Source organism: Culicoides brevitarsis, chromosome 2 (assembly GCF_036172545.1).
Source record: "Culicoides brevitarsis isolate CSIRO-B50_1 chromosome 2, AGI_CSIRO_Cbre_v1, whole genome shotgun sequence".
NCBI lineage: Eukaryota > Metazoa > Arthropoda > Insecta > Diptera > Ceratopogonidae > Culicoides > Culicoides brevitarsis.
In genome coordinates, this window is record NC_087086.1 from 17,519,741 (window position 1) to 17,545,434 (window position 25,694).

Sequence of the window (25,694 nt, forward strand, 5' to 3'; positions counted from 1 at the left end):
TTTACGAAAACGTTAATTCTGCTCCAATAATCCTTCATCCTCCGGGACCCTTCGTCATCAATTGTAAAAAAAAACAAACATCTGCAACAATCGCAATTCACTCAACCGCGACTCGTATGATGTGTGATTTGATGAAATAAAACAAAATATATAATAATTGATATAATTCAGTGAACCGCAAAGACATAACCGCTTCTGATGCTGTGTTTGCTCGCTCTGAGCTGATGGGTTTTATTGTTGTTGCAAACGTTCTGTGCGCAATTGAATGCGAAAAATGTTTGAATTGAGCCATGATGATGAAAAAATTGCGAAGAAAAAACGATTCCTCGGGGAATTTTTCTCGTTAACTTTTTCAATCTGACATGAAATGCGAACATTACGTAATGAATGAACGATTTTTATGCGAAAATGATTGAAAAAAGCAGAAAAAAATAATAAAAAAAATTTTATCGACTTCGGCAGGACTCGAACCTGCAACCTCTTGATCCGTAGTCAAGCATTCTATCCAATTGAACTACGAAGCCGCGTATTAATAGATTGCCAAATGCGATTTTTGTGTCTACACCGGCCCTATTCTAGTTGGAAATTCTAAAATTATCTCATTAGAAAATTCGTTCGCACAGACAAAGCAAGAGCGAGGTCAAAAGGTCACGATAATTCAATTCAAATGTAAATTTTTCAATCGATTGACATTCTTTTCATGAAAGAGAAAAAAAAATTGTGGATTGTCATTCAATCGAGTCTATTTCAAAAGTCTCTCATTGAAAATCTAATCAATGTCATAAATAAATTTCTTCACATTAATTTTGTCTCTTTTTCTCCACAGTTTCTCGTCACTTAACCGATTGACGGTGACTCAACAACTCTTTCTACCCATCACCGTCGTTCGTCTGCCGACGCGGAGGACAAAAGGCTGCATAATAATAATAAACTTTGTGCTGCCAAGCAAAAAAAAAAAGAAACCGGGTCATAAATTGATTGATGAATGAATTTGTACTTTTTGAATAGTTGTATTGAACGGAAAAAAAATAAAATAGAAGAAAATCAATAAATTAAAGTCTTTTAGCGATAAGGCACGACTGATGAGATAATTTATGGATCTGCGTTACAACGAAATTTCACCACAAAAAGTTGATTTCTTGCATTCTCATTCAAATGATGCCCGAAAGATCTCCAGCTTAAACACATTTTTCGATAATCATGGAATTTATGGCCCTTATTCGGCATAATAATTCCACTTTTGGCTGAATAATTTTTGTGTTTCTATCTCATTTGGTCAAGCAAACAAAAAAAAAACTAATGTGTATGATGAAAGGCAGTAAACTACAGTATTAAGTCATTTGTTTTTATTGCTACATCCATCGAGTGGTTGTTGTTGTGTGTTTGATACACACTCAATTTGATTTGGATTCCAGTTCATTGAGTGTTAGAGTTGGTAGAAATTTTTTTGGAAGTGAATTGAAGGCCTAATAATTTGATACTGATGAAAAAAAAGCGAAATTTTGCCAATAAAATGAGATTTTTGTAGAAAATTGTCCAAATTTTGGGTTTTGTATTGAAAAAAGATTTAGAATTTGGTCAAAAATAGATTTTTTTTTTTATAAAAAATTAAATTTTTTAATAAAGGCAAAATTTTGTAAATAAAATGAGATTTTTTGTGTAAATGTAAAAATTTTGGATTTTAAACAATTTTTTTTCTAGAATTAAAATAATTGAAAATAATTTTTATTTTTTTAAAAAATTTCAAAAGAAAAAATCTTTTTTTTAGGAGAAAAAAATTTTGCTAATAAAATGGGATTTTTGAGAAAAAATTGTCCGCAAATCTGTGTTTTTTTGTCTAAAAATTTCTAAATAAAATTAAAAAAATCAAATTTTGCCAAAAAAAAAATTAGAAAATATGTAAAAAATGATTAAAATTTAGTTTAAAATATTAAATTTTATTTAAAATAATTTTTCCTTCTCTATAAAATTAATAAATTAATGAAAAGAAAAAATTTGGCGAAAAAAATAAAATTTTTGGATAAAATTATTCAAAATTTAAATTTGAAGTTCTAAAAAATTTTTAAATTTAATTTAGAATATTTTTTTGACAAAAAACTACTATTTTTCATTTAAATTTGCATTGAAAAAAAATTAAATTCACACAAAAGTCATTCTTCATCGACAAACAAAAGCCTGAAATGCACATATTTACTCCAAAATCCCGAAAAAAGTAAAACAAAAAGCCAAACTTGATCAAATTTAAAATCAACAACGAAAAAGCATCAAGTTTGATTTTATTTTATTTGTATTTAAACTGAAATTAAACTTTTTTTGTTGTTGTGTTTTATTTCATTCACTTTTGATTTGATTTTCCATTTATAGGCAGATTGTTTATTTATTTAAGTTTTTTTTTATCTCTTTGGTTTTAGGTTATCTCTCTTCATTCATTCTGTTTCGTTAAATTATTCGAGTTGAGTCAATAAAGATTTTTATCAGAAATTTGTTTAACAAAAAAAAAAAAGTTAAACGATTTTCGATGAATAAGGTTGCGGTGACGACATAAACTTTTAATTTTTTTGTAATGATCGTAAATTGGTTTGACCTTTTTTGTTATATTTTGTTTTTTTTTCGAGAGATATTAAAAAATTATGGAAAGTAGTACAAAGTTCACTTGAAGAAAGGTATAAATCACCGCAAAATGTAATAAAATAAATGCCATTCTTTGCAGAAAAATATTGCACGAAACAATTTTCTAAACAATAACAACCATTTTTCATTTCCAATCGCGCGCGCTCCGCCATGCCACAAAAAATAACAACGCAAAAAAAAGCCACGACAACGTCGACGACCGACATCGACTCCAATGACGATCATCAAATTGAAATATGATATGTCGTGATTTCCACAAATATTTTCAATCATTTTCTTTTTTTTTCGTGTGCGCTTTTCTTGCTTGCCTGCCATTTCTCTCTATTTCACTTTTATTATTTTTGTTCCCATACCGCCCGTCGTCGTCGTCGTCACCCGGAGGCGCATATTGGATGTTTTTGTTCTCCGGCACGCTCACGTGGATAAACGAGCAGCAGCAGCAGCAAAACATCGTAAATCAGAAAACCATAAATTTTCCCATTAGCATACGCTCAGGTAATTTTTCAATCAATATTTTTTTATTATTATGTTTTTGTGTTCGAGCGTCATTGAAAGTTCTTGTTTTTTTTTGTGTGTAAAATGAAAAATTCTCGGGCGCCAAATAAAAACATGTTTACTCACCTAGATCCAAGGCTGTTGCTTGTGGTCCGAAGATGAATCCTGAAACAGCGACGAAAACGAGCCTTCTCAGTAGCTCACTTCTTTTCTTCATTTTAATCCTCATTTTCAAAAATTGGCAGAATTTTTATGTAAATTTTATTCTAAGTACGATACACTGGTTTCATAAATCACGTATCATGGCAAAATTGACAGAAATGTGAGCTTTTTTCAGTCATTGGAGAACCGCGCTTTAATGACGAGTCCGTGGATCAACAGGCATCACACTTTAAAAGACTCTAATGGATTTTTTTCGTGTTCCGTAATTCACTTTCTTAGATAAATTTATGATGTTGTCGTCTTGATGCTGCTCTAATTTATGTACATTTATCAAAGGGAGAGTTGTTTAAAGCACTGATGGAATGATGATTGTCGTTGGCGCGGTTTTATTTTATTTTTGATGATCTCTGTGTGCGTCAAACGGTGTCAAAGTTCTGAAAAAAAGAAAAAAAAATGTAAAATTAATTAAGGAAAATTAATCTTCCATGAAAATATTATTTTATTGCGTCAAGGAAAAATTTCTTTCTATTAATAGCACCCTATAATTACTAAAAAAAAATTTTTTTCTGTTCCACTTGGATGTTTCGAAATATTTTTTTTTTAAATTATTAATGGTTCCTTTCATTTTTTGTTCTTTCGATTGTAATTGCCCAAAGACTCGTGTCAAGAAAAAAAAAGGTTCGCAAACAAACAAATTAATTTCTCATGCGACGGCGATTTTTATCACCTTTGTGTCTCTTGTCGGATTAAAATGACAAGCCAACAGGCAAAAAAAAACGACAATATCTCTTTATTATCGAACTTCCTTCTAAGACAAACATTAAAACTAACGCCACTATCTTGCCGCACTTTTTTTTAAATTTTAATTTTATGCGAGAATGAAAGAGAAGACGAGAAAAAATTGACAAGAACGACACATGTTTTGTTGTCTTTTATCGATTTACATGCAAATTTTATTTATTAATGCTTCGTGTCGTGCGTCCCTCTGTTGCGTCGACGTCGTCGTCGTTTGTTGTTTTAAAATTTATTATTTCATTTCATGTTTTGTTATTAAAATAATAATATTGATAAAAACAAACATCGATAAATGTTTGTCTGATGTCTAAATGCAAATCAGGAGCAGAAATCGATAGAGAAAAGTGAAATTTTTGGATGGGACAGATGGTGAGATGACACGAAATTGGGGTTTTAAGAACTTTAATGAATTTTGATATTTTAGAAAATTGGTTTTTATTAAAAATTTGGGCTGCAAAACTTTTTTTTAAGTCGCAATTATTTCATTTTAATAAAAATTTAATTAAAATTTTCTTTTTCCTTTGAAATGAATTCTTTTAATTTTATTATTTTCATTTTAGAAAGATTTTTTTTTAAATCATGTATTACTTAATTTGTTTTCATAAATTAAGTGAATTTTGACTTATTTTAATTTTTAAACTTCAAATCAGAATTTATTTTGTTTTTTGTAAAAAAAAATTAAATTTAAAATAAAATTTTTAATTTTAAAAACTTAAAAAAATGGATTAAAATAAATAAATAAATAAAAAATTAAATTAAAATAAAAAAATAAATTAAATTTAATTTAATATTAATTTTTAATTAGAAATTATTTTTCTTTAAAAAATTATTTATATTTTGAATTATTTTTTAACTTAAGATCAAGTAAAGAAATTTTAACGCTAAAAATTTTTAACTTAAATTAAATTTAAAATATTTTTTTTTATAATTTTTAATTTGAATTAAAATTTAAAATATTTTTTAAAATTTTTAATTTAAATTAAAATTTAAAAAAAAAAATTTAAATAATTTCATATTTAATATAAAAATGAATTTTTAAAAACTTAAAAAAAACTAAAATTTTAATTTTTAATGAAAATTTCTACTTTAAAAATATATTTTTTCAATTCAACATTCAGTTTAAAAAAAAATTTTGAAGATTTATTAAAATTTTTTTAAGAATAAATCTTCTGACGAAGCACCCTCAACTCTAAACTTTCATTAATATTCTAATCAAATTCATCTTGTTTTCAATCACGACAAACACAGCTTCTGCTTCGTAGTTTTTTTAGTTGTCGTGCCGTTATATTTTGTGTCGTTCTTCTGCTTTTGCCACTTTTTTCTTGCATGCATGCATGTATCTTCTTGTCTAGGTTGTCATATAAAATAAATTCTAAAATCGATTTAAATTTAAAACACACATCAATTAGTGTTTTGCATAATTTTTGCATTCACTTTACATGTATTTACCCCTTTACCGAAGCATTTTTCTTTAAAAAATCTAGAAAAAAATATTTTTCATCCTTAATCTTGTGCAAAGTAAATTTTTAGGTAACAAGAGATAAAATGCGCTTTTGTATCATTTTATGCAAATTTCCATAAAACTCGAACAAAATCTCTCTCCGACACAGAAAAAGCCGTAAGATTGAAACAGTTGCTTTTGTGTACAGAAACATTTGCATAATAAAAATTCATGATCATGTCTTCTATCATCATGCCTTGCTGTGTGTGCTCTTTGGGTTCACCAATGTTGCTCTACGATTGTCGTCGTCATCATCATCAGCATCAGCATCGTGTGACATTGCAAAAGTGATTACATCTGTTTTTTTTTTATCTATCTCTTGTTTCTGTTTATCGTACGTGAAACGGGTACCGAGCAAAAGTGGGTTGCTTTAAATAAATCGATTTGATTGGAATTTTATGACAAAATAATGATGATAAGACAATTTAATGGGATTGTTCTGTTCCGTACTTCGTAGGATCAAGGATGAAATCACGTAAAATGTCGTAAAATAAGACGAGAAAAAAAATAAGATTTACTAATTACACCCTTTTTAAAAGCCGAGGCAATAATCAAGTTTCTTATCTCGCACGTCTCATCACACAAAATTATATAAAATGCAAGCGAATCCTCTTCTTCTTCTTCGAGAGAGAAAATTTTGCATGCACCACACTTTTAATTCTGACTCAAAAACGTGTCTCGAATTATTAATTGCGTGTACGAGTTTTTTTGTAGTTTTGAATTTCATTTTTTATCTTGATCTTTACTTTGCCTTGGAAACGAAAATTATTACTATTATTTTTTGTGCAAAAAAAAAAAAATATTTTTAAATAATTTTTATTAATTATCGTCTTGTGTGCGCGCACTGATGGAATGCAGCGGATACATATGTCTCTCACTCATTCACTCTCCTGCCATGAAACGAAGCACAAAACGGGGAATTATAAAATGTATCATCATCTTCATTAACTGCATGATTTATTCCGATAATAAATGCGCGGCGACACTCATGTGTTTCGAACATTTTTTAATGATCTTCATCTGTGTGTGTCTCCTTTTTAGTGCTTCTTAACTTCCTTCAGAGAGATCTTCAAGTGCGATAATTTCGAAATCGTTTTAAATATTATTTTATATTACGGTGTTTATCTATCTGTGAAACTTATAAAGGTTTCGCTTATCTGATCAAAATGCTCCATTGCCAGAGCCAGTGTAAAATATGTCGCTGCTGTAAACGAGAACATGACATTTTCTGACTCATTTCGATCATAAAATTGTCGTTAAGGACGTGTTTTGGATTGTAATTAGATAAAAATGACGCCGTTAAAGTGGTGTGTGGTTTCCATTTCGGTCCGTTTTAAATTTTCTCAGAGCTTTTTTGACCTTGTAACCGTTAAAAGACCCTCCAAGAAGATCAAAAACCTCGAAAACGAGTAATTTGTAAAAAAAAAAATCATTAAATGCACTCAAATTTCATTTTATCAAGAGATTTTATCAATTAAATAATTTAAAATCGATGGATAATTTTATAAGAAGAATCTTCGTGACTCGTTTCTTAACTTCTTCTTCATATGTGACTTCTGAAGTACATCGAGAAGTAGAAATAAAAGAGATTTTATCTCCAATAATATTCGAATGTATCGAATCAAAAAATAAAAAAAAAATATTTTATGCCTTTTTAATGGCATTCGTTCAATTTTATGACATTTTAACGAGAAATAAAATGTTTGTTTTGACTTTTTCTCGAATTTTGATTGACTAGAAATTCTTAGAACTTCGGCACATTCTTTGAAGATGACTTGACCATCGATTGTCCCAAAAAAAAAAAAAATTAAAAATTAATTCACAAGAAAGTTCTTTGCACGGGAACAAAACAAGCGGCAAGTCATCAATTTTCCCGTCACAGTCTAAGAATAGCGCAGTTCATAAAATGTGACAAGAAATCATTTTATGGGAGATGATGAAAAAACGAGTAAAATGATTAAAAGAATGAGACTGATATTTTATATTGTGACAACTTTAATGTGTTCACTTGACAGCAGCGGCAGCAGCAAGATGAGTTTTATGACAGAGTTTTGCAGACAAAGCGATCGATGACTGGCGGTTTTTGGTCGGAAATTGCGAGTTCAAGGTACTGCTTTTGAACCCTTTTCTTGGTGTTTTGTTCGCCGTTAATCAAGATACCACTGTTTGACATGTAATTAGACATTCAGACTCAAACAAACAAGCGGCAACACGCCAAATAAAAGTAACAACAACGTTGACGCACAAATAAATAATAATTATTACAAACATACATAATTGTTAAAGTTTTGTTCCTGCACACCTTTTCTACTTTTTTTTGTGTTCGAAAAAGCCCAGCGGATGAAAAGTGGTTTAAGTTGGACCCATAAGAGATTGCCTATAACCTATTAACTTAATAAAGAGGTAAGAGGCAAGTTAACCCCTTGAGAGTCAAATTGACCCCTTGAGAGACCCCATGAACCATAAAGCCTCAATTTGACCTCTTAAGTGAATTTTACTTTAGCTTGAAGGATTGTTTTAGCTCCTTGGAAAACACTTTGAATCCTTAAAAGGTCAACTAATTCCCTTTGGGGTCTTCTACAGACCCAAAAATTTAATCCATCAAGAGTTCAATTTGATCCTTGCGATAAACTCTAGAGATCGGAAGGATCAAATTGAAGTAATAACCCTTTGAAAGAATTAAACTTTTGGGTCTGTTTAAGACCCCAAGAGGATTTAGTTGATCTCTAAGGGTTCAGAATGATTTCTAATGAACTAAGGCGATACTTCAAGCTATAATAAAATTCACTTAAGAGGTCAATTTAAGTCTTTATTGTTCCATCTGATCTCTTAATGGTTCAATTTGACTCTCATGGGGTCAATTTGACTCTCATGAGGTCATTTTGATTCTCTTGGGGTCAATTTGACTTTCATGGGGTCAAACTGATCTCTTAAGGTTTCAATTTACCTCTCAAGGAGTCAAACTGATCTCTTAAGGGTTCAATTTGACTCTCAAGGGGTCAATTTGACTCTCACGGAATCAATTTAACTCTCATGGGGTTAACTTGACTTTCATGGGGTCAATTTGACTCTCATGGGGTCAATTTGACTCTCATGGGGTCAATTTGACTCTCATGGGGTCAATTTGACTCTCATGGGGTCAATTTGATTCTCATGGGGTCAATTTATCTCACATGGGGTCAGTTTGACTCTCATGGGGTCAATTTGACTCTCATGGGGTCAATTTGACTCCTAAGGGATCAGTTTTATCAATTTTTCTTCCACAGGGAGTAACAACGAACGACAAGACGACAAAAGATCTGTTAAACATTAAATAAGTACTTCTTAGCTTTTCTTTCGTGTGTTGTAATGTTCATGAATATTTACACAAACAACAAAAATAAATAGAAATTTACTGTGATTTTACCTCTCTTGCAACATTGCTTTCATGTTACGCGTCTGATTAGCATCTCACAGGGAGTGAGTCGAGTATCGGCAATTTGTATTTAAATTAAATGTTTCGTCGTTCTCTCGACATGCCTTTAGATCAGATACCGACGAAACGTACACAAAAGTACATCGAGAGAGGAGAAAAAAACGAGATAAAAAATATTTTAACATCTAATTTGTTTGAAGATTAGTTGCCTGCCTGCTCGTTTGCTGCTGGTTTTGATGCACGTTGTCGGATTTATCTTTGATTTCTATGCAGAATGTTTGCCTATATACTGCACCGGATTTCTGCATGTCGATCATCGTCGCAAATTTTTAAAACTAAATTTGATCATCAACGACCATCATCATCGTCACCATCGCTCCAATTAAAACGCAAAATAAAAAATTATAATTTTCAATTAAAAACCGGATAAGAAGGAGGAGAAGCGAAACGAGGTGACATGCAATCGGCAAAAGCAGGACAAGCAGTGCGAAAGATGACATTAAATGTCATTTTGTGCAGCATTAAAAGGGACAAGCAATTAAAATGTGAAATGAGAAAGAAAATTGATTTCTATTTTTAGTTTTTGATGCGTTCTCGAAGACGTTTTATGATGAAAACTGCACCTCTGATGGAAGCAAGGGAGGAAATGTATGACATTGAGTCGAGACCGGATCTGATATTGTTTATTTATGAGAGGCAACGGGACTCGCCCATTGAGGTATGTGAAGCATGAAAAAATAAAGATGCGATATTTCTTTAAAATTTATGTTTTTGATTGAAATGTGTGAAAATAGCTTCTTTGATTAATTGATCATAAAAATTTTATTAAAATTGCTAAAAAATTTTAGGTAATTCGAATATCGATCATCCAAAATCTAAGAAAATTATTGGTTTTTTGGCTTATATTCGATTTTTTTAAAGATCAAAAATTTGAAAAAATAAAAAATCGAAAATTTCTTACAATTTTTACATTTACAATTGAAAAATAAATAATTTTTTTTTAATGAAAAATTATTTTTTTTATTCAAAAAAATAAATTTATAAAAAAATTATCCAAAAACTCAAATAATGAAAATATTGAACTAATTTGAAAAAAAAAAATGTGAAGCATTATTGCTCGTATTTTCTTAACTGAATGAGAAATTTGATAAAAATAGAAATTTTTTATACTACTAATTTGCAACGTTTAAAATTTTTACTCAAATTTTGGGTAAGTTTTCATTAGAAAAATAATATTTTTTACTCAAAAAGAAATATATTACCCAAAAATTATGATATTTTTCATCAATTAATTTAATTTATCGAGCTCTGGTCATAAAAACAACGTCACAACCATCCAACCTCCCAATTAGAAGCCATCAAATCGACCACCCGCTCCATCATGCCACGTCTCCATCATCGTTGTGGTTCATTAGTAATTTAATTTGTAATCGAATCGTTGCTATTTGCTCATTTTCTGCACGTAACGAGAACCAGCAACACACAGAAGGCAAAAAAAAATTACATTCCACATAAAATAATATAATAATTTCCCGGTCGAGTGTAAATCCGAACGTAATCACAACGACGAAGCAAAATTAAATGAAATATGTTTTTGACAAATTTAATAAGCCGTGAAAACAAAAGAGCCCATTGTTGTTGCAATTATTGTTGTTGTATTTTCTGCAGAAAATGTGTGGCTCTGGCTCGCCTGCCATTCTGATTGTTAATCATTTATGTTTCTGTTAAATATTTATGGTGAGCAAGCTGCTGCTGTTTAGTTACATTGTTGATCGCCCAGCGCGCGCGTAAGCAGTAAGTAGCAGGCGTTGTTGTGATTTTTAATTTATTATTTTTGTGCCTCGCGGGAACACTGATTGAAATTTACTACTGGCATGCTCACTGACTCATGTTTAAATTATTTATTTTTTGTAGATCGTGATCCGCATACGATGAAAAATTGAGGCGTCACAGTACACCGAGGAAAACATCAAACAAGATCTAAATAACTCATTTGTCAAAAAATTACATTTCAACGTTCGGGTAATTAAGAGATGCTCGAGCCGCGATGAGGAAATTTGTCACAAAGTATTTGAAAATAGAAAAAAAAGGAATCAAGTTGCATCTTTGACTTTTTTTTTGAACGCGATGATGAATGGTTTGACGAGGTATGAGCTATGTAAAGTCATTAAGTTTCTGTTATTTTATCTGATGTTGCGTTCATTTAAAAATAAACAAATTTTTCCCTCTTCTCTTCACTAATTAAAAAGACACAAGAGTATTTTTCGTTAATGAAATGTGAGTGTTTTTCACTTTTCTTTTTCCGTTTCGACTCAATTTCGAGTGGAAAGTGTTCAAAGACCACCGTGAAAGCATAAATCGTGTGACATCAAGTGACAATTTTTTGATTGACTGTAAAACGAGTTCAGTTTCCTTTCAAAAAAACAAAATTCCCTCCGATTGACGACTTTAACTTGTCAATCACTTTTCAAATCCATTTCGTCCATTTATTTAATTTCTTCATTCTTTTTTTGCTGCTTTTGGATTTAATAAGCAGAATAAAATAACAGTGGCTTCGGTAAATAAATAAAAAATTCACAGTCCATTAGCTATGGTTTCTCTCCCCATTCCTTCATCTTTCATTCATCCGGTGTGTTTTTGTCATTGTTCAAAAGTTAAGATATTGGCTAAGATATTTATTAAAGATTTCGAGTGGACCATCATAAATTTCGGAGCAGGAGTTGGGGGAATTTTGAAAGTAAGTCAAGTGTGAAGTCAAGATTTCTACTTAATTTGGTCCCAAAATGTAGCAAATGTAGGAGAATGGAAGCAGTTTGGGATAAAGTGTCGAGCTACTATCATTTTTAACGTAAATAAAAAAGTATCAAGTTTCAATACGCAGGAGACACGATGAATGGGGAACCTGTTTGATGTGCCATAGAACAATCAACAATCGATAAAGAATAGATTTTATCGAATATTTTGAGTGTTAATAAGTATTTTGAACTTTTATAGTTACCAGACAATTTTTTTCTTTAGTATTTTTTATAACTTTGTTGTCTTTTTAAGTTGATTCTCACCTGAAAATAGAAAAAAAAAATCAAAAGTTAGTGACATTTTTTAATAAATTTTTAAATAAAAAAAATAATTTAGGTATATTCTGAATAATTAATTTTAATTAAATTTATTTTTTGTTTAATTAATTTTTTTTAATTTAATTTTTTTTTATTTTAAATTAAATTTTTCATTTAATTTTTTTAATTAAATTTAAATTAAATTTATTCTTTTTAATTTATTTTTTTTAACTTATAATTTAATAATTTAAGTTTTTTTTTTATATTTTTTCAATATATGTTTTTAAATTAAAATTTTTTAAAAAAATTTTTCAAATTTTTTTATTTAATTAAAATTAAATTTAAAGAATTTTTTTTAAAAAAGAGTTTAATAAAAAATTTTATTTGAATTAATTAACTAATTTTTTTTAATTAAATTTGAATTTATTAATATTTTTTAATATTTAATTTTTTTAAATCAAAATTTAAATAAATTTAATTTTTTTTTTAATAGTTTCAATTTAATATTTTTTTTAATTTAAAATTTATTAAATTTTAATTTTTTTTTGAAGTCATAAGCAAAAAAAGTCATAAACCATGAAATTTCATCACAATTCATAAAGAAGACTCAAGTTGCAAGTCACACCTGTTTAACATCAAAAACTCAACTCTCAATTCATTCAACTCCATGCCATAAATATCTCTATTTTTTGTCATTTACACCATTTTACAAACATTTAAATTCATGTTGAACAAATTTCAAGAGCAAAGTTCAAAAGAAAATATATTGGATGCACCTGTGTAACTTTTTTTTTGTTTGTGGTATGTTGTCGACGACAAACAAAAAAAAATATAAATAAAATAGAGAAAAATAATGTCTTTCATAATATTTTACTCCGTTTGTCACAACTATCGTATCGAATATCATACACGGTCTCATGCACTAAATTTATGACTTGGGGGCTTTCAATAAATTTTTGTCACTTTGTTCCTACTTTGTTGCAACGCATCGCATAAGAAATCAATTCGATTGTCGGTCTCTCGTGTTGCTGCAGTAAAAAATGCATCAAATTTGATTTTTTCTCTTCTAACTCGCTCGACTTTTGCTTGTTTGTTGAATTTTTTTTATAACCGCAGTAAATTGCTCCGGAAAATCCCAACGGAAAATGCAATAACCTACATTCGCAGGCAATTCTCGAATCGCTGCAAAAAAGCGAGTGCGAGGCAGGAAAAATATCACACAACATATAAATCTATCGTAAATTTTAATAAGATTTTCCATGTCGGTCGTTTTCTTTCTTGCATTGCGACGACGAAAGCGACGCCGCGCGCCACACCCGCAAATAAGTGTAGCAAGCGAGTAAATAAATTTAACAAAAATTTACGATTATGAACGTGATAAACACTAATCTCATGCATTAAATTTCTATCTTGTGTCTATTTAGTGCTTTAAAATTCGTTTATTTTTATTGAAAAACGCGTCTAACTTTGGTCGACACGGAAAAATTTTTAAACTACTGTTCGTGAGTGAGAAGTAGTAAAATTTCGGTGATAAATATTTAATAATGAGGAACAGTTTATGTTTTATTTTATTTTATGTTCGTTTTTTTTTGTTTCATTTAATTTAAAGAAAAATGTTGAGCAAAGAAATTTATACGAGAAAATCGTCGTTTTTATTTATATTTGTAAATATTTTGACTCGATATTATGAAATATTTTCGTGTAACACCAGAATTTATGGGATTTTTGTCCCCTTAGTCTTAGAAAAAAAATTGGAAAAATTTTTAGAAACCTTGAAAATGTTCAATATTGTTAAATTCTCGGAAATTTTTTCTTTCCCACAGAAACAAAAAATTTATAAATCTTTTATTTTTGTAGGAAAAAAAAATTATTTGAATTTAGTGAGCCTAACAACAACCATAAAGTTTATTGTTATTCATCAACCGGCCAAAAGTTACCACAAAGTACGTTTATGACGAGAAACGTTGACCAAAATTTGTGGTTTTCTTGATTATAATAATGATAATAATAAACTTTTTAATAATAAATACCATAATAATATATTGCAGTGTGTGTCCAATTAACTTTGTCTTTATCTTCATTTTGAATTTTATGCGCGCCGATCTTTTATTTATTTATCTTTGGTTTTTTTTTTATTTTGTGTTGCGAGAATACCCATAATTTAAAAGTTGATTAAAAATGACGAAGGTTATTAAGGAAGACAATAAAGTGATGAAAGATGATGCGATGATGAGTTATTGCCCAAAAAACAACAACAACAATGGAAAAAATTGGGATGTGTGGCTTTTTTGTCTTCTTCTTCTTTTGTTGAGAGTTTTTTGATCGATTTCGTGTCAAAATGAAACTTTTTTAAAAAATTCACTCGAATATTGTTAAAAGTAATAAGTGAGATAATCTCTCGTCGCCATATTTCACGTTGTGAATATGAACATTATTATTATTACGACACTATGCGAGATGCGAATGATGATAAAATATTAAATAAGTGTATTAAAAATATTCTTCCTTGTAAAAGTTTGTGCAAACATGACGACGACGACGATTTTAATGTACTCCAACTCACGCTTGGCAACATATTTAACTGTCTCGTAACGATATTTTATGTGATTATTAAATAATAAAAGGCTTTTCTCCTGCGATATTTTTAAAACTTTGGATTGAGGTTCAAAAAATGAAAAAAAAATTAAAAAATCAAGAAATTTAGGTCAAAATCTCTTCTAATCTCATTAATTCCTCATTACTTGTAACAAAATTTCATCACATTTCCGTTTAATTTCACTCCGATTAATGAATCAAAATTCGAATATGATGACAAAATTAGTTCTCATGATGCATGTGTAAAGATTGATTACCCACTGATATCAGAGGGCAACATTTACATACAAATTCGGTGAAGTAGTCCCAGTGACACACAAAATTATGATTGATGACGGAAGTGACATGACGCAAGCAAAAGATAGAAGACAAGAATCTCCAAATCACGCGAAGATAAGAACAAACAAAAAAAATTTTCGATTCATTAAGTAATATCTCTATCTTCCAATAAAATTTTATGATATGAAGTTGACTCCAATAATAATCGTCACCAAGTCCGTAAAAGGCAAGCAATAAATGGATCAATGAAGAAGTAAAAAGGAATGATAATAAAGTAATATATTTTCATTTTTTTTTCTCTCGCTCCGTTTTGATATCTTGCTTGGATTTGGACATTATATTATTGGCATTGGTGTGTGAAATGGCATGACGAAACGATAGAAAACGAGTACGTATAAAAATAAATATAAAATGTAAGAAGATATTTTTATTGATGACGATGACAATGATGATTATTGTTATTATTAGTCGTTCGTTTGTTTGTTTTTTCATGCTAAATTTCTTTTTCTTCTTGGTTTTTTCCAGAAAAAGAAGTTATAAGGGGGAATTTTTCTGGAGACAAGAAACTTTTGACTTATATTTAAGGAAATTAAGAAATTTCAGCTTAAGCTTCTAAAATATTTTTTAAGATTTTAAACTAATTTTAATTAAAATTAAATTTTAAGTCGTTCAAATAAAAAAAAAATTGGTATTTCAAAATATTTTTTTAATTTTTAAAATAATTATTAAAAATTTTATTTTTAAAATAAAAATAAATAAAGCTATTAATTTTATTTAAGAACTAATAAAAAATAAAATTTAATTTAAAAAATTGAAAAAAAAAATTAAAAAACTGAATCTTTATTTAAATTAATTGTTTTTTTTTAAAATAATCAAAATATTATTTTCATTAAATTAAATTTAATTAAATTATTTTAAATAAAATTCATTGAATTAAAATTTAATAAAATATCGAATTAAAATATTTTTTTATTCTTAAAAAAAAATAAAAAAATAAATATTTTTTAAATTCTTAAGTTCAATTTAAAAGTCAAGAAAAATTGTTTTTTTGCTTAAAATTTTAAACTTAATTTATTATTTTTTTTTAAATTACCTTTTAAAAAATTATCTTTTAAGAATTTGGTCGAATAAACAAAAAAAATTTATTTTTTTTAAATTTAAGCCTTTTAAGGCAAATATTTCAGATTCTGAATTTAAAGTTCTATAAAATTTTAAGTCATAAGAATTTATAAGCTCTAAAATTAAATCAATTCATGAGTTCAGCAAGTAAAGCAGCACTAAACACTCCCATCTCCTCTTTTGCTGTGTACCTAAAAATGTGCTGAGTAATTTCGCGCCCACCAAATTTCGTTTTGCTTTTATTTTACGTCAAATTCAAATTATGATAATGATTCGTAATGATAATTATTAAACATTTTTTTTTCGTATTTAACATGAAAGTAAGCACACCGCCTTCATTTCATGCGTGTTTGCCGCCGCAAGCCTCCAGCAATGTTTGTCTTTTCTTTACACATCACAAAAAAAATTTTTTGAATGAAATTCTTGTTTGTGGCTTCAAAAGAAAATAAGCGTCTAATCATCACAACATCATTTACAATAATTAAATCACTTACTGAAGGCCTCCGATTAATAAACGAATGTGTTTAACGGTAAAATTTGATTGTAACTTGGTGAGCTGGCACAACGTGAAGCCACACAATTAAACGGTAGCCGTCATGACAGGACACCCTCTGGCATTTTATTGTCGTCATCGCACGCCATTTGCCGCGCAACATTTTATTTATTTAAACTTTTAATAAAAATAATGGCACAAAAAAGAGCAAAAAACTCGTCTGTCTGAGCGGCGCGTGTTGTTCCATCAGTTTGAAATGCAAAAAATAAAAAAATAAAAAAATAGTAAGTAAAGTAGAGTAAAGTAGCCACCAGCATTGTTATTACCTTTATTTAAATATTAACATTAATAAAAATAATGAAAAATATTATAATAAAATAAATATTTTACAATTTCAGAATGAATAAAATGAAATAAAAATAACAGAGCGAGACACATCCAACAAACAGCGCACATTGAATAAACATCATTTCATAAAATAACGCCGCGAGATGATTTTTGTGCCTGCCGCAGATTGAATGAAATGTGCACTCACACACACACAGACCATTCGAAACAAACAGGAGCAATAATGTAATATTTGTTGTGGTTTATTTTCATTTTGAGGGCATTTCACCCGAATTTAACTCTTTTGATGTCTGTCTGTTACTTGAAAATATCTTCAAGGCAAAATTTTTCTTTGTTTTGAAAATTTTTCTTTAAAATTTTGTACGTGAAAAGGATTTTTAAAGCCCTTCAACTATTTTTGTGTCAATATTACCGTAATCTACATAATGCTAAGAGAAAAAAAAACGTTAAAATTCAAATGAAACTAAAAAATGTAGATAAATTAAGAGAAGGCTAATTTTGAATCGTTAAAGTAGCTGTATTTTTAAATGTTTTTGACACAAAAATGATAATTTTAAAATAAAAATACATAAAAGTACAAAAATAGTTGAAATTTCAAATATTTTAGTTAAAAATTTTCAAAAATTATAATTTGAAACAAAAAAATGTTAAGAGAACGAATTTCGACTTCCATTTTCGTTAAGAGAACAGATTTTTAAATTCTCTTAGCATTATGTAGATTACGGTATTCACGAAACGTCGACGAACGACGTTTTTTTTTGTAACTACCGTAAAGTAGGTAATGTTAAGAGAAAAAAAAACCGTTAAAAACACGGAAAAAATTAACTATTTTGAAGTTAAAAAAACAAAATTTTTCTCAATTTTTTTTTAAATCTGGTAGCATTTTTATTTTTTTTACTTACAAAATTAAAATGATTTTTAAATTAAAAATTTAAATGATTTATTTAGGAAATTGCAAAATTAGTTAAAATTTAAAAATTTTTAAAAATAAGAATTTGAAAAAAAATGTTAAGAGATTTTTTTGCTCTTAATGATAATTTAAAATAAAATTAGTAAAAATTTCAAAAAATTAGTTAAAAATTCTCATAAATTAAAAAAAAATTTAACAAATTCTTATTTTTGAAGATTTTCACATTTCTCTTCGAATTACCAACTTTACGGTATTATGTAATTGTAATATTATTATTGTTCTGATGCGTGCTGACACCAATTTTTTGCAGTGCGGTATTATGTAATTGTAATATTATTATTGTTCTGATGCGTGCTGTGCCCGTTGATGTGCAAGCACCAACAAAAAAAAGTGAACAACATGCAAAATTGAAATAAATCTGGGAAAATGTGTGTCTGACGATCGTTTTCATGTGTGGTAATGAAATGCAATGGGCAGGCGATGAAAATATGTCGGTGATGTTTGTGGCGGCATTAAAACGAGCGACATGCAATAAATGGAACTCATTTCGTGAAGCGCATCAAAAATTACTTGACCCGATTTCAATCTCAAATTTTCCTGCAGGCCGCCGCCGATAAATTGGTGTTAAAAGTTGAAATTAATAAGATAAGACAATATTATTACAGGTCGTAAAGTACCGCGCAACCGTGCGAATAATGCATGGCATAAAAAAAATGCCTACCGGACACAATAAAGCTGTCGATTTGATTATTACATTTTTGCACCACATATTTCACGTCCAAAGGCAACAAAGAAACGCTTGATTTTAATCTCCTTGATAAATCTTGCGAATTCATTCATCAATGCAGATAATCTCGAGGTACGAAGAGAAAAAACGGATGAATTAGCAAAAAGGTGTGGAGAGAGAGAGATTAAGAACATTTACATAATATTTCATCCGAAAGTAACTTGTTCACGCATCTTGACATGATAATTTCATTATTAATGACTCTTAATTTGTGACTCACACACATGAAAAAGTTGCCGTTGCTGATTAATCAAAAATTCATTTATAATCAAGAGAAAATTCTCTCAAGTATAAGAAAAAGGTTAGTTAAGGAGGCAGAAACCGCGCGCGCGTTGGAACTTTCAACGAACGAAAAAGGTATCATTAGCATATTCGAGCGACATTCCCGGCTTGTAATAATGAAAATGAAGAATTTTGCTTCGTTAAACACATCAAGGAATGCGTATGTTACTCGCATGCTCTGATAAAATGTGAGAGCAAAAAAAAAGGTGACTACTTGAATGATGAATAATAATCGATAATTGAAATTAATCATGTTATAATGAGTTGTGAGAAATTTATGGTGAAGAATGATAAATAAGTTATAAATTGAATATTTTGCGGCAAATTGTTGATAAATTTTGTCGTTGAAGCGTCGCAAATGGGACCTCACGACGTTACTTAGTGGGATATTGAGATGTAAATTGTTGCTGAACGGCATAATGAACGGAGATTTATTGATTTTCGTTAGTTGATGATGATAAAAAACCATTTGAGTAATGGAATAATTTGCGGTAATGAAGCTGTGATGTGATCGGTAATTGAGGTTAGATTACTAATGATGTCAAAAATGAGTAATTTGTAAATTAGAAACTGATCGGTTTGAATTTTAATTTAAACTTTTCTTATTTGTTTAAGATCTGCTTTAAAAAAATACTTTAAAAAAATAAGAAAATTTTAAATTAAAATTCAAACCGATCTAAAACGATCAGTTTCAAATTTCTCATTTTTGACATCATTAGTAATCTAACCTCAATTACCGATCACATCACAGCTTTATTACCACAAATTAATTCATATCTTTTATTTTTAGGGTTTTATTATAAAATAATTCATTAATAATTTTTTAAAATTTTTCAAATGCTTTTTGTGACATTTTTGACATCTCTAATTTAATTAAAAATATTTTTGGAAAATAAAATGTTTCCATGAAAATTTTTAAATGCATCAAAACTCTTAAAATTTTTTTTGTCCATTTTAAGTCATTTTTAAAGTCCATTGCTCGACTACAAAGACACTTTTACATTTATAATAAATGACGAAAAGCCCCATTAAAGAGATCTTATCAGCTTTAAAAGCTCTTTACAATGAAAATATTACTCATTTCACATCTTTAGCCTTCTCTTTTACTTCAAAAGATTGTCTCGGCAAGTACTTTACGTGTCCATTATTTCTCTCACAGCAAAAATTTATATATTTGTTTGCCATTTACTTGCCATTCATTTCATAGAAAAGCAATAATTTATATCAAATAATAAGATAAAAAAAAACCTTCTCTACTTTTTTTTTTACATTTTTGCCAATATTTTACCAACAATATTCATTTTTATTTATTTTTTAAAAAAATAAATATGCAAAAACACAGAAAAGCCAAGCAATCATCAATAAATATCTTTGAGAGAACGGAACAGTGTCTTATGACATGACCTGCTCGAAAAGGCACTGAGAGACAATATTAACTTTGTAGAAAAAAATTTCATGGATCATAAATCGAAGACCCTGTTCAATATAATTTAATTCTTTTTTTTTATCGATTTATGTCCGTTGTTGTTGCTCTTGTCCGCCAGAATTGGGTAGTAAATCAAAACAACATAAAAAGTGCATTTCTGCGCGATGTTTTTGCTAAACGCTAAAAAATAAACCATAAAATCGGAATAAATTCTTGCGTATTATTCATCATCATCATCATCATCAGACCCGGCAACAACATCATCAGGAGAGTCATATTATAATAATAGTAATAATCAAAACGTTAATAACCGACAGTATTTTATTTTTATTTGCATTCATGCATATCTTCTGCAGCGTTCTCTCTCTCTCGTAAAAATGCATTTAAATAAATATGTGCAGCATAAAACGCTCGTAAAATAGAGGTCATAAATAATGTGAAGAAGATTGGAGAAGAAAAAAAAATTTTTTTTTTTCGTAAAGCCAGAGAAAGAGCAATGAGTTGTTGAAATGATAATAATCGAATTTTGTTTCTATTTTGAATACAAAAGAGAATTTTGCTTTTTTTTGAGGAGGGGCTCTTTCTTTTTTTGGTCTTCATGGTCTGGTCAGCCAGCGGCGAGGGAGTGTTCTCGTGACTGACTTTTCTCACGCATTTAAAAAATTCAAAAAAATTGTTAGAAAGTTACCTTTTAATGTCCAATGTCGAAAGATACAGGATCTGAAAATACAAAAAAAAATTTTGTTAATAAATTTTATTCCGATCAGATTCCCAATTATTTTGTCATTTAGATTTTTATCGTCGCGCCATGTTTTTTGTTGTTAAACCACATTTATGCAGAAGTTAAACGAACAAAAAAAAAATAATAATTTTATTCCTAATTTAGGAACCGATATTCAATTTAGATGTCCAAATACCGATAATGTCAAAACCAATAATACTCAGAGATAAATGAATCAATTACCTCGCACGTTCTGCTGTATTTTTATGTCGTTAGAGCACATCGAACGGAAAATCTATGGGAAATGTCAGGTGCAATTGCATCACAAATGAATGTTTCATGGGGAAATTTTTCTCATTGTAGCGAGCAAATTTTCACTAATCGCCGATCTGACAGTAAACTAAGCAACAATATGCAGTCCCTATAGTTTTTCGTATTATTATTGATTTATATTTAATTCTGTGTGTGATAAATATGAAAATTTTCATTTATTTTGTGAATGTTCAATTATGTTTAGTATTTGTTTTTGTATTTTTGTACAAATCCACGTTGATTAACCTTTTTGACACGCGTAACTTTTTTCGTAAGAGTCCCCTATGGTTTCGGATTAAACTCAATTTTGATCGAATTTGAGTAAATATGACACTTGAAAAATAGTTTTTATGAAAAATTTTATCATAAACTATAAAAGTCTAATTAAAGTGAATAATGAACACCACAGTACTCAAGATAATCTTCCGCTTTATTAACGTCTGCATCATTTTCGATCTCAATCAATCATTCATTCATCGTTTTATGATCATTTTTAATGTTCAACTGGTCGGTGCTCGTAAAAAGAGTCTAAAATAAATCGAAAAGTTTATAAATGGTACTCGATAAAATATAAATGAAACATGTTTATCTCCACTTCAGTCTTTCATTTTTTTATTATTATTTAGTCACTTGAGATTTCTTTCATATTTTATTAATATTTTTCTCACACCACGTAATTCGTGTGATTTTTTGATTTTTCTTTGGAGATAAAAACACTTCAAAGGCACGTTTTTTTTCGTTGTTTGAAAAAATTTCCGTTTCAGTAAAAAAATGTTCTTTTGTAGGTCAAACGTAGGAAGAAGAGCACCAAAGAGCGAGAAAAAAATTCATAAAAACAATTTATTTATTGATTTTTAATCACATTTTATTGTTATTATGATGTTAATTATAATTATTTTCATGGCGCGTCACATACTTGCAATGCGTCTTTTTTTTTACCTCGGCTCGTGCATTTGCTTGCTCGTTGTCGCATGAAAAATCACACAACCGAAAATAATTATTAAAACCAATTTTAATTTAATATTTGATTCGATTCGATTATTTAATTTTTCACATTTACCCGATTTTATTTAAATCAATTATTGAGCACGAGGAGAAAAAAAGCGGAAAATTCATTTATTAACTAAAATAAAACTGTCACTTTGTCGGTTATTTGAGTATTTATTTGCACAATTGTTTGTTGGTCTGCGATAAATAAAGGAGAAAAAAAAATAAATGAACCGGAAAATATGAGAAATAAATATTTTATTTTTTATTTGAGAAAAATTCAAATAAAATAAAATGTAGAAAATTGTTGCAAAGATCTTTAACCTTTTAACAAATCAATTATCTCGCAACTTTTTTTTACACACGTCTAATCATATTCCGCCTTCACCTCCCACATCACACGAAGATTTTTTCGCACTTGCTGTGATAAAAGTACAAAATAGCAAAGAAAAGAAGAAGAAAACTTGCAATTTAACGGTAATGATGCGCTGTATCAAAAAATGATCACACATTCAACCTTAAATAATAATTTTGAAGAAAAACAAGGGAATTGTAGAGATTACATTTTGTATTTTTTTGCAAAATGATTTTTAAGGCGAATTTTTGTTAAAGATAAGAGCGTATTTTATTATTTTTTATTATTAGTAAAAAAAAAGTAAATTAAAATAAACAAATAAAAATTTTCCAAAATTTATTTTATTTAATTTTAAAATTAAGTACAAAATATTAGATAATTTAAAAAAAAATTAAAAAAAACTGTTTTTCAATTGAAATTACAATTGTTTTTATTTATAAAGAATTTCATAATAAAATTCCGAATCCATTCTTCACAAACTGTTAACTATTCATTCCGTAGGAACGCGTAAATAGCTTTTACTCTGCTTAAATAAAATTTTAATTTCTCTCTAAAAAAATTTTTAATTTAAAAAATTTAATATTTTTTTGTCTATTAAAACTAATTAATTTTATTTATTTGAAAATATTTTTTAAATAAAATTTGAAATTTAATTTAATTTGTTTAATTAATTTTCAATTTATTTTAATTTTAAAAAAATATTTTATACCTATAATAAATATAATAAAATTATAAAAAATATTTTTTTAAATCATTTGTTAAAAATTAAATTAAATTATTAAAATTATTTCATTTTATTTTATTGTAAATAATAATTATTTTTTTTTTTAATAATTTATTTCGATTTTATTAAATTAAATTAATTAATTTTAAATATTTAATTCAAATTTTTATAAAAAAAATATTTTTTAAAAATATTTCTGTACGGACAGACAAAAACCAAAATTTTCATGAAATTTCTGAGCATCCAAACTAGTTGTTGCTACAAAACGACAATGACGACGTGTGAATATGAGAGTCAAGCGATACCCGAGAAGCACGAGAGACAAAACATTGGATTAAATTGTAAGATTCCTGGTAATAAAATGTGAATGGCATCGAAAATAGATTGAATTTTATTGTGAATTATGGAATTATATGCTTTTGCCACAGCAGACAAAGTCGCGCACGAAGAATAAGACGAAGACGAAGAAAAAGAAGGCAATCATACATAGTTTAGTTGCATGAATGTGTGATGATATTCCATGTTTTCACATGTGGGCGTCGCATGATGTTGTAGGTCTCCTCTCACACATCGTGATAAAACGACTAAAAATATCATGTTGTGTTCTTTTTTGCGTGTAATTGTAATGATTTGTGCTGTTATTCGCTTGTTCGAGCTGTTTCGAGGAATTCGTAGGAAACGTTCCATTAATTGGCAAAAGATTTTTTTTTATTTTCAATCTTTTTCCAATAAAGAGAGAAATTAAGTCATCAAATTGCAGGTCAATTACTAACATAACACACGAGAGTAAAGTCGTTAAATGACCACCATAAAAATCCATTCGTTATTTAAAGTTTCAATAAAAAAAAATAAATAAAATAAACACACTTGAGTGATAAAATAAATAATAATTGAATCATAAAACGATTTAATTCGTTTCAATTAAAGACATGAAAAATTTCTTTAATCGATTGATTAATATGTTTGTACAAGACAAGACAAGACGTTTCTTTGTACAAAAAGTTTGTTTACACAAAAAGTCCAAGTGTCGAAGAACATTTCACATGCAACATCAAACAAAATGTACCGCTGCACTACATTTATTTATGACGCTCATTTTTCTCGAGTAAATACACTTTTGAAGTCAATAACGTCGAATGTTTTTGTTTTCTTATCGTAAAAATTTAATAACTTCGTTTTATTGAAGAAATATTTCCTTTGCAAGATTAAAAATGATAAAAAATTGACCCAATTAGGAATTTTATAAATAATAACAGCAATCCTTTTGACGATTTTCTCCTTTGAAGATTATTTCTTATTCATTTAACGAAAGACTTTGCTAAGAAAATAGACATAAAAGGATAATAAATCCTGAATATTATTACTGTTTCGCAACAAAAACAGATCAAAAAGCATTTGAATTTGATTCTTCTTCGTTACTCGTCGTCTTCGTCGTCATGTTCCGGAAAATTACTGGGGATTGATTCAATTAGCACTGATACTGCTGGAATAATCTTTTGTTCCGTTTTTTCTTTATTTTTCTTCCTTTTTTGTTGTGCTGTGTGAGTGATAAACGTTTTTTTCCTTTGTATCTTGTCTTTTTCTTTTCTTTTCATACAGCGCGCTGTTTCAAAGACATGAATGATAGTCTAATGATGACTTGCATGTTTATTTTTCTTTTTCATTGCCATGCCAGAGGGGCTTCCTGATGTTTTGTTGAAGCATTTAAACGCTTTTTTTCTTCATTGAACAAATATTTTACTCAAAATATAGGAAAAAACGTTCAAGGTTGGATTAAATTTTATTAAGATTCGAACCAAAAATCATGAGAGGAATAAAAAAAATTCTTGAGGGGATTAACATTTTTCTTCGTTTTAAATTTTCTTTTGAGATTTCTAAAAAAAAATATTTAAAGTACTTTTTTTTACGGTTCACTGATATTCTGACTTCCGACTCCTAATTTCCCCCTTCTTTGTACATCAAAATTAAATTTTACCTCAGACTTGTGATACTTGAGTAATTTTAAGCTCATCCGCGAAGAATTTTTACGTTTATTATCAAAAATAAAAGAGGAAGAAAATAAAATAAATTCTAAGCAAAGTAGGTTAAAAATGCGGATATTACATTATTTTATTGCTCATTTGTTACATTTTCTCTCGTTTTTTTTCCGCACTTTTACTCGTAAACACATTTTTGTACGAAAATCTTGTTGTCGTGGCTTCTTTTATTGCCAGAAACCTCCTCGCGTAATGAGAACGGATGAAAATGTCTCAAGTTTAGAGGAAATTTATTTTTATGTTTGTCGTAAGTGAAACCAGGAAGCAT

General features: G+C 28.5%; 1 protein-coding gene and 1 non-coding gene across 3 annotated transcripts in view; both read right to left on the reverse strand.

Moving 5' to 3' along the window:
- Positions 1 to 25,694, reverse strand: part of LOC134829920 (discoidin domain-containing receptor tyrosine kinase B) — a 188,036-nt gene that overhangs the window by 81,742 nt on the left and 80,600 nt on the right. For both annotated transcript variants that reach the window (XM_063843216.1, XM_063843215.1), the window contains exons 2-3: positions 20,980 to 21,011; positions 3,253 to 3,722 (exon numbers count right to left, since the gene is read on the reverse strand). In XM_063843216.1, the coding sequence (XP_063699286.1) occupies positions 3,253 to 3,355 (103 nt within the window). In that variant the 5' untranslated portion in view covers positions 3,356 to 3,722; positions 20,980 to 21,011. The remainder of the gene's footprint in view (positions 1 to 3,252; positions 3,723 to 20,979; positions 21,012 to 25,694) is intronic.
- On the reverse strand, positions 451 to 524 carry Trnar-acg (transfer RNA arginine (anticodon ACG)). The gene has a single exon. It is a non-coding gene; the product is annotated as a tRNA-Arg (tRNA).